The sequence below is a fragment of the Myotis brandtii genome, unplaced genomic scaffold (genome assembly GCF_000412655.1).
Source record: "Myotis brandtii unplaced genomic scaffold, ASM41265v1 scaffold2089, whole genome shotgun sequence".
Lineage (NCBI taxonomy): Eukaryota > Metazoa > Chordata > Mammalia > Chiroptera > Vespertilionidae > Myotis > Myotis brandtii.
In genome coordinates, this window is record NW_005357800.1 from 97,194 (window position 1) to 107,297 (window position 10,104).

The 10,104-nt window shown below is 63.8% G+C and overlaps 1 protein-coding gene across 1 annotated transcript; it reads right to left on the reverse strand.

Moving 5' to 3' along the window:
* Positions 1-6: 6 nt before the first annotated feature.
* Positions 7-10,087, reverse strand: CD6 (CD6 molecule). The gene is made up of 11 exons (XM_014539196.1): positions 10,013-10,087; positions 8,998-9,309; positions 7,528-7,830; positions 6,398-6,463; positions 4,995-5,135; positions 4,585-4,680; positions 3,187-3,309; positions 1,541-1,612; positions 1,137-1,304; positions 736-843; positions 7-228 (listed from the first exon to the last, which is right to left on the reverse strand). Exons 2-11 carry the CDS (start codon positions 9,251-9,253, stop codon positions 164-166), a joined length of 1,398 nt encoding a protein of 465 aa, XP_014394682.1. The 5' UTR covers positions 9,254-9,309; positions 10,013-10,087; the 3' UTR covers positions 7-163.
* Positions 10,088-10,104: the final 17 nt, after the last annotated feature.

Sequence of the window (10,104 nt, forward strand, 5' to 3'; positions counted from 1 at the left end):
CGGTGCAGCAGGTTCTGTCTGGTGGACGGAGACGGAGACGGAGACGGGGGTGGCTTCCTCTCCTCTCTCAGGGGGGCCCTCAGCGCCAGGGCAGGAGCATGGTCAGGTCCGGGAGGACAGGGCGGGACAGGGCGCAGGCAGAGCCACCGGAGCCTCTGGCCGGCTAAGCTGCCCCGATGTCATCGTAGTCCTCGTTGTCGGTGGAAGCAGGCTGGGGGCTGGGGGACCCTGCGAGGCCGGAGGCTCAGGTCAGCGGGAGGCCCTGCCAGTGCCCGACTGCCCCACGGGACAGAGCTGAGTGATGGGGTCCACACCCCCCTCCCCGTGGGCCTGTGGGTGAGGGGGACAAGAATCCCACCTGGCCCTCTGTTCTCTGCATCTCCCTCGCCCGGATGCCCGCCCAGAGGGCAGAGCCCGACCTGAGTCCAGGGCTGTCCTGCTCCGCGGCCCCAGACCCCGAGGACCATGGAAGCTGGGAGCCCCTCGGCCACCCCAGTTCCCCCGGGGCCAACCACTGCTTCCGCTTGAATGCCTCCCCCAGCGGGGAGCTCACTCCCCGTCCAAGCCCCTTTCAATCTCTCTGTCCCACCCACCTCCATTTCCCTCTCTCTCTCTCTAATCCCTTTACCTCTTGTTTTTTCTCCTTGGGTTGGTGGGCCCAACAGAGCCAGATGTGCCCCACTCCCCAGCCCTCTCTGTCCCCGCTCCCAGGACCCCCGCCCCTGCCCCTGGCACCTGGACACCCAAACGGCTCCTCGGGAGGGGGCGGGGGCAGCGGCGGCGGCTGGAAGTTCTGGTACCACTCCCCGGAGGAGGTGCTGGAGCTGTCGTCAGCCGAGGGCCCTGCAGGAGACCCCAGAGCTAGTCACCCTCCCTAGAGGCAGCCGCCCGCACACGGCCGGCCGGGGCTGGGAGGCCTCAGGACTCCGCTGAGTCAGGCCTCTAGTTTGATGAGTGAGGCGATGAAGGCCCAGAGAGGGGAGGACACTTGTCCGAGGTCACACAGCTCGTGTCTGCGGAGCTGGAACCGGAAGCCTGCACCCAGCCTGGTCAGGGCTCCTAGCTTGATGGGTTCTCCGCCAGGTTGGCCGCAGGACGGGAGGCTGGGCACACAGAGCCCTCCGGGCCTGGCTTACCTGAGAAGGTTCCCTGGGAGCCAGCCAGCTCCAGGCGCGGGGGCTGCTCCGGGAGGGGGCCCCACGGGGGGAGCCTGCTGCTGGGACTGTTGCAGTAGCCCTCCCCGGACGACGTGCTGGACCCGCTGCTGCTCCGGGGGGGCTGCCGGGGGCCCAGGCTGGGGGGATCTGCAACACAGGGCCCAGGGTTGGCAGGGGGACCTGGAGGCACACGCCTCTTCACGTCCCCGCCAGGAGGGGAGGACGGCGAGGAAGGACGAAGGCTTTGGCTTAGACTTGGCAAGGAACTGACCACCACGAGGAGATGTTCACACCAGGAAGGGCCTGCTAAGGGGGCTGCTGGGGCTGCCCGGGGGGGCTGAGCTGCATCACCCCCTCCCGCCCCCCACACCCCGCCAACCCACCTTCCTCCAGGGGGGGCATCCGGAACCGGTTCTGCTGGGCCTGCTCCTCCGTGACCCGGTATCGCTGGGAATCTGCAAGCAGAGGGCGGTGAGGAGGGGCCGAGGCTCCATCTCCTTGTCCCCTGAGCCTGGAGGGGGGCCTGAGGCTGGACCAGCGGGAGGACCACCCCAGGGCAGGAGGGACGGTCCAGGGCTCACTTCCTGGTCCAGGAAACGAGGGCGGGGACAGGCTGCCTCTGGCCAGAAGCCCTTGGCCTGTACCCCTTGTCCCCAGGTGCCCCTCCCGCTAGTTCAGAGAACCTCGAGGCCCGGGCCTTCCCTGCCGGTGGGCAGATCTGGGTAGGAGACGGCAGATACGGCCCTTGAGGAGCACCCAGAGCATAAGCTGGAGGGTCTGGGACCTGCCACAGGCCCCGCTCCTTCCTCCAGAACCCAGGGGAGGCAGGCCCACAGGAGCTCGAGGACGCAGGTCTGAATCTGCTGCTGGCTCTTTCGAGCCTGGGACCCCTGAACTCGTGGCCTCCCGGCTTAGAGGCCTGGGCTCAGGCTCTTCACTCCCAACACCAGTACAGGCAACAGAAGAAGTGGAGCCATTTGCATCCCGGAGGCCCTGGCATCCCCAATATCCACTTCCCCTCCTGCCGTGGGAGGCCCTGGGCCTTGATCTGGACACACAGTGGCCTAGGACAGAGGCTCCGTGTCCCTACCTCCCTTGCAGCTGGTGGGTTAAGTCCCGCTGGCGAACCCTGAGCGGGAGCCACGTAGGCACCTCCGGCCTTAAGGGAGGGCACGCCCCACCTTCCGACCCCCTTTCCTGCTGGCTGGGACGTGGGCATGGAGGTGAGCCATGCTGGGCCACGTGGACAGGGGCAACACCTTAGGGACTGCAGAGCAATGAGAGGGAAGGAGCCTGGGCCCTGGGCCAATGTCTGAGGACACTGTCCCTCAGGTCTCCGTCACACACAGCAAACTGTCACCCTCACTGATAGAGCAGGTGTGGGGCGGGGCTCGGGGATTCGCCACAAGCTCCCAGGGATTCCTCAGTGGGTGCGGGAGTCTCTGCTCTCATTCAGCCCCCCAGCTTTGCCCAGGCCCTGCTACCCCGGAAGGCAGAGTGGAGAGCCGCAGGAGCCGGAGAGCAGGAGGAGCTGGGCTCACGGTGGGGGTTGGGGTGGGGGAGGCTGCTAGGGAGAGTGGGGCACAGAAAGAGCGTGTGAGCATGTGAGCGTGAGCGTGTGAGCGTGTGAGCGTGTGAGCGTGTGAGCGTGAGCGTGTGAGCGTGTGAGCGTGTGAGCGTGCAGGAAGCCGACTGGACTGTGTCTCCCTGCCTCCCTCGTGTCGCACAGACACAGCCACCTTCGGGCGAGTGGCGAAGGACCGGCCTGAAGGCCCTGGTGGCCGGAGGCGAGTGTGGGCGGGAAGGAGGCGGGGACGGGAAATGCCTGGAGCATGGAGAGGCCTCCAGGGCCGCAGAGCACTTTGAAAACGTCAGTGCGGGGCCACCTACAGTGGACCCGGTGGGTAACAAGGGGGCTTCCACCCCGGCTGTGCAGGGGTCACCAGGTGGGATCTACTGGAGGCCCCCGGGCAGCCGGGCCTCTCCCTGGCTCAGGCAAGAGGGCCCTGGGCCTGGGCCCGGCACTCACTGTAGAAGGTGGTCAGGGCCACGGGAGGCTGGGCGCTGAAGTCATAGTGCTCATAGTCTGAGTCGGAGCTGGAGTCCGAGTCCGCGGGGGGCGGGGCCTGGACCTGGATGGGCAGCTTGGGAGCTGGGGAGAGAACAGAGTGGGGGCCACGGGCAAGTGGTGGGCGGAGGGCGGAGGGCGCAGGGAGAGGCGCAGACAGCGTAGATGGCGGGAGGCAGAGAGGCAGGGAGAGAGCGCCTGGCAGCCCGTCTGGCACAAGACCACAGCCTGGGTTTTCCCAGCTGTTTCCGCCCGTTGCAAACACGGGGCTACATCAGTCCTCACAGCAGCTTCGGGAGGTAGGGTCCGTCGGTGCCCCATTGTGCAGCTGAGGAAACTGAGGCACAGAGGCCCTCACCCGGCCCCTCGACCTCATGCTCAGTGAGTGGCCGCTCTGAGCCAGCCCTGCTAGGATCTGTGTTCATGCTCACATATGGGCGCTGCAGGGCATGTTATTAATGCCCAGCTGGGCTCCGCCTGGTTTGCAGACAAAGGCGATTCGATAGTCACAACACAATGCGCTTAGACTCCAGCTCTGTGACCCGAGTTCCGAGAGGTACGGCCCGTGTGCATAAAGCATGGTGACGACCCAAGTGTTTGCCTTCGGAAGCGAAGTCCCAGGGGCCCTGCATGGAGGCTGAGTGGACAAGCCACCGAAAGAGGAAATGACAGCCCTGGCCGGTGTGGCTCAGTGGACAGAGCGTCAGCCTGTGGATTCAAGGATCCCGGGCTCAATTCTAGTCAATGGCATGTGCCTGGGTTGTGGGCTCGATCCCCAATAGGGGGCGTGCAGGAGGCAGCCAACCAATGATTCTTTCTCATCATTGATGTTTCTCTCTCCCTCTCCCTTCCTTTCTGAAATCAATAAAAACATAAATTTTTTAAAAAGAGAGGAAATGGTATCACAACCTACTGGCCAACTAGCAGAGCAGAGATTTCTGGGGGGAGCAAGGTCCTGTGTGGGTCCCGAACTCGGAAGCCTAGGGCAGTGGTCAGCAAACTGCGGCTGACGAGCCACATGTGGCTCTTTGGCCCCTTGAGTGTGGCTCTTCCACAAAATACCGACTTCTGCGCATGGGCCACGAAGGTTCAATCACACTGTATGTGCTCGCCCGCATGTGGTATTTTGTGGTATTTTGTGGTATTTTGTGGAAGAGCCACGCTCAAGGGGCCAAAGAGCCGCAAGTGGCTCGCGAGCTGCAGTTTGCCGACCACGGGCCTAGGGGCCTAGAATGATGGCCCGGCAAGCTCCCACGTCAAGGCCCGGCGGAGGCTGGCCCAGGCCTCCTCCCGGCTGGGGCCCTGCTTGGAGCCCTTCCTGTCCGCTCCAGCCTCCCACCCCAGGGAGTCACATCCTACCTTCCTCCTTGGGGACGGTGCTGGGGACCTCCTGGTAGCTATTGACCCCGGATGGAGCGGTGGGCCGGCGTTGGTTCGTCACCGAGGAAGGGAGGGCTGAGGGAGGGGGCAGAGACCCTGCAAGTCATCGCTGGTTCCCTTCCCGTCTGCCTGGCTCTGTCTGTCTCCCTCCGCACTCCCCCCGTCCCCGCCCCCAACAAGGCACACACACATGGTCTGGTCCTCCCATGGGGCCACATTGGTCCACTTCTGCTGGGCATGCTGGGAAAATCCTTCCCATCAAGAGGTTCTCCCAAGTCCAGGGCTGAATCACTGCTACTTCTGCTGGGCCACCCCAAGCTCCCCTCCCCCCGAAAGGGCTGCACCCCGGGCCTGGGCCTTCCCCGCGGCTCCCGGGGCGCCGCACCCACCGTATTTCCCTTTCACTCTCAAGAGGAGGACCAAGATGCTGATGAGCGCGCCCAGCAGGAGGGTTCCCAGGACGAAGCAGAGGATGAGGAGCATCAGCTCCCGAGGCGTCCAGTCCTCCGTTGGCACAGTCACCGACGGTTCTGGAAGCCAGAGCCCCAAGTCAGGGAGAGAGAGCGGCGGACACAGACTTCTCGCCCTTCTCCTCGCCTCCCCGTCCTGCCTGCAGTGGACCTTCTTTTCGTGGAACCAGGGCTCCTCTGCCCTTTAAAACATGTCTTCTCCTCGGCCTGGAGGTGCCTCCGCAAACGCATCCTGAATGAGTCACGACTGGGTGACATTTTCTCCTGGCCCCTCCCCCCCACCCCGCCCCCGGGAGCTCTCTGCTCAGCTGCTACTGAGCGCCCGCTGCGTGACCACAGTGCCCAGGCCGCCAGGCCTCTGCCCAGCGGGGTGATCCACAGTCCACTCAGCCCAACACCGTGAGGGGCCCGCTCTGCTGGAGGGACGGTGGGGACTGGGGGCCCGAGGCCCTGCCAGGGGCACCTGATTCTCCGTGGGGGGAGGAAGGCTGGCCTCCCAGAGAAGGGAAGTGAGCCCCCTGCAGTGCGCGTGCGGGCTCCAGGCTGGACTCAGCCATCACAGCAGCCGACGCCCAGACAGTGCTGACGAGGCCGCTCCCCACTCTATTCTACGCGCTTCATACAAATTCATCCACGGGGCTCCCAGCAACACTGGGCGAGTGCCACGCTTACCCACCCCACTTCCCAGCCAAGGGCCTGCGCTCGGAGAGCGTGAGACCTGCGCCGTCACACGGCTGCACGAGGCCCCGCTGGGGTTCCGCCTCGGAGTCTGCCCTACGCCGGCCACGCTACACGCCGCTGGCGACAGGCCGAGCGTGGGTCTGGGGTTCAGAACTTGGATGCAAATCCAGCCCCACTGGCTGCTGCCCTCTCACCCCCTGAGCCTGGCCTCCTCCCTCCGCGTAAGGGTTCGGACGAGACCCCTCCGGGCGGCGGCGGCAGCGGGACAAAAGGCTGGGAAACAAGGACCGCTGAGTGCTGGGCCAGTGCCCGGAACACGATAAACACCTGGCCGCTCACCTCGCCCCCCACCTGGCCCATGTCAGACCCAGCGCTGCCTCCTGCCTGAGCAGAGCTGCAGGGGAGCGGGGAGTGGACTCCTGCCCCGAAGCAGCAGGATTCAGGGAGCTGTGGAGCTGGCGGGGCGGGGGGTGAGGGGGCCCCAAGGCACCCCGAGAGCCTGGGGGAGGCAAGTCCAGTGTCTGGAGGTGGGGACAAGCCTCGATCAGGCCCCACCCATGCAGACACACACATGCGTACACACATACACACACATGTACACACACACACGTGCACCTATGTCCCCGAGTCTGAGGACTCACCTATGGTGACCGGCTGTGCGCTGGTAAGAAGGTCAGACGTGGACTGATTGAGCAGCTTCCGGGAACCTGTCGGGGAGCACCACGCATTCGCTCGCACATGTGACGGAGCACCTACTGTGCGCCACGACAGAGTCCCAGGGGGCATGTGGCTAAGGAAACCGTCTTTCCCCCTCCCTTCCTCCCTCCCCCCACACACACACTAAGGAGAGCATCATGGGTTTCATGCTGGGAAGGCCCCTTGGTTAGAATGTGGGGCCAATAACAGCGCGCTCCCCCTTCCGTGCAACCTGCTGCAGACCACGAATCCCTTTCCCATTCGGTGGGTTTGCTGGGGGAGGTGGGGGCCTCAGGAGGGGGACGCTGACCCTCGTCATTATCATAAGCACTTGGCAGGTAAGGGAGGGCACGACCCCAAGATCCCCGGGGGGGGGGTGGATTTCCCAGCCACCCGGGGTGGGGCTAGCGTCAGATCCACCTGGCCTGAAACTGAAGCCCAGACACACTCATACCGCGTTTCTTCAGGTCTAACCCTCCCGCGTGTTCACCTTAACTCCCTGAAATCGGGGTGATGGCGTCAATCATCACAACTGATGACACGTAAGAGTTTACTTGGGCGGCACTTTGTCCGTCACGGCGCATACGACAGCGACGGCGTGCCCTCTCGCGGCCATCGGGGCTGTCAAAGGTCAGTAGGACCCAGGTCCCACGTGGGTGTGAGTCTTCGCCAAAATAAGACAGACCCAGCGCTTGGCGAGGCCGGGCCCAGGATCAGGGCTCCAGGCACGGTCAGTGCTGTTATTACTATTCGTGTCTCCTACTGTGATTTTTACTATGATCACCAGCTTTCATCTCCTGGGCCAAGCCCAGCCCACAGACACCACGGACCAGCACAGAAAACGCATCATAAGATCCGGTGCCTGGTCCTGCGGCTGCGTGGGGGGTTTGTGGGAGAGACGCCCTGGTTAGCTAGCGGCGTCTGCCGGGGCCCGGAGGCGAGGTGGTCCCTCTAATGCCAGGACGTATCATTCCCCAACTAGTCCACGCTGTGGGACTGGGGCTGCCATTCCCAGGCTGTGGATTCAGGTGGAATTCCTGGTCCACACCTGTGTGTGGGGGGCGGGGGGCGGTACCTGAGCAGAGGACCCTGGCTGCCTTCGACTGGCTGCACAGGTTGGAGTTGTTGAACCGCCACGAACAGTCCGAGAGGGTGGGCTCGTCTCCCTGGCACGAGTAGTACATCCGGCCCGGCAGGGAGTGGGGCAGCCCCCTGGGTATTCCGGCCACGGTGCCACAGCCCAAGGCCCGGCAGAGCACCTGGGCCTCCGATGTGTACCACTCGCTGTCGCACACCGTGTTCCAGGCCCCACGGAAGTGCACCTCCACCTGCCCCTCACAGCGGTCGGTGCCCCCCGTCAGGTGCAAGGTCTGGTGCTCTGTGGGGAGCGAGAGGGGGGAGAGAGAGTCAGGTCAGGATCCTTTAGGCCCAAAGCCCCACCAGCCCAGACCCACAACCGAAACAGCCCACGGCCGGTCAGTCTCCACGCGCGTGCTCTCCCTCCGGCGTCTGCAAGCCCCTCTCCTCTGCCCCGTCTGCTCTAGCTCCTACGTCTTTGTTACTCAAAGTGTAGTCCGTGGACCAGTAGCATCAGCGTCACCTGGATTGTGGGCAATGAATACGCTCTACTTCTATCATCTTAGTACACGTTAAACCCAGCTGGTAACTCTAACCTGACTTTTCTATCAGCACTGGAGTCTGCATGTTAAAGTTTTTTCAGTATCGTTTACAGATCAGCAGTGTCGGTTCCTGCAGGAACCTAAGGAGCAACTGACCTCAGGGCCTCAGAAAACCAGATGGCCACTCGAGGACACTGACAATGAACACCCATACTGGGACCAGCAGGGACACTGCCTGCCTGTCCACAGGCCCCACCCCCTACCCTCCACTCCTGCTTTCCCTCTCCCTCCTTATAAAGATGTTAAGATGGGCTTTGGGACAAGAGTCCCCCATCTTCTCAGGTGGCCGGCACTTGAATAAACCTATTTCCTTCTCACCAGCACCTGTCTCGCAAGTTCGGCTTTTGTGGAAAGAGGCAGTTGAGCCTGGGTTTGGTTACAGGATCTTGTGAAAAATGCAGAATCTCAGGTCGTGTCCCAGAACCATGGAATCAGAATCTACATTTAACGAGACCCTCCTTCCCCCCAGTTCCTGTGCACATTATAGAGAATCATTGGCTGAACCAGAACTTCATGGCCTCCTCTGGGCCAGCAGCCTCCTCAGGGCCTCCCTGCCTCTGTTTTCCCGTGCTGCTCTGACCAGGTGACTACCTCCCACTCAGGAAGAGCCTCCCCCTAAGATGTGGGCGGGTTTAACCCTCCGGCTCTGGGTTGCCCGCTGCCTCTAAGCTTCCCCTGGCTTTCTCTCTGAGGGCGTTTACCACTCATTGCCTGGGCTTATGCTGGTCTGGTCTCATCCTCCCTCCTGGACAGTGACCATGCAAGGACAGGGACAATCTCTCCAGCACGAACTCCAGGCCTGGCGCCCAGGAGGCCCACAGTGAGTGCTGGTGGAGGACGGGGGTGCAGAGGCGTCACCCACTGACCTGAGCACACCACGCCAGCGTCCTCCTTGTGGCCACAGTAGCGCTCTCCGGGCCGCCCCGGGCAGTCCCACAGGTAGGTCTCGGTCCCGGAGCAGTTCACCTGGTCCCGGTGGATGGGTCCTCGGCCGGGGGCGAAGTGCAAGCCCGGCAGGGCCTGGATGGCCCAGCCGCAGCTCAGCTGCCTGCACACCACGTGGGCGTCCTCCAGGTCCCACGTGTCGTCACACAGAGACCCCCACTGGCCGTGCTCCAGCATCTCCACGCGGCCAGCGCAGGGGCTGCCACCATCCACCAGCCGCAGGTCGCGGTTCTCTGTGGGTGGGAGGGAGGAGTTATGGGGGAGGGCGGGGAAGAGGGAGAGGAAGGGAGGGTGGTCGGGGGTAGGGACAGGGCCAGGTCGTGGTGGGCAGGGCTGTGACCCAGTGAGAGGGGCTGTAACCCTGCGGGCAGGACGGGGCAGCCCTGCAGGGCAGGAGACTTGGTGAGCAGAGGTGGGGGGACTGGTCAAGACTTGGGACTCAGTGGGCAAAGCTGGACGCTTTGCAGACAGGGCTGTGGAGCCAGTGGGAGGGGCTAGGCACCTGGAGCGAACTAGTGGGCGGGCCCTGAAGAGCAGGGCCCAGGCCTGGGAGCTCAGTGCTAAGGGACCCTGGGAACCTGGCATATTGATGTATTTTGGGGTCAGGGGTGGGGATAAAGGAGACAGAGGTCCAGAGAGGGATGAGGGGCGGGACCGTGAGTAAAGCCTGCAGATGCCATGAGGACTGGGGACTTAGGGGTCGAGCTGAGGACCAAGCAGGCCAGTGGGAGATTGGGGGTGGGGGGGCCGATCTGAGGACAGGCTCAGAGCTGGACGTGAGACTAAGCTGTGTCCATGGGTGTGGGCACCAGTTGTGTTTGCGATGGTGGTGGGTGGGGCTGGACATCGGAGGGCAGCTTGGGAGCAGTGCCCAGGGCTGGGGCAGCAGTGAAGGCAGTGGCTGGGGCAGGCAGTCTGGGCCCCACATGGCTGTACCTGCACAGGTGACCTGGGCCGGCTGCCCGTCGGGGTCACATGGGTGCTGCTCCACCGTGCAGAGCTGCCACTTGCTGCTGCTGCACAGGCCG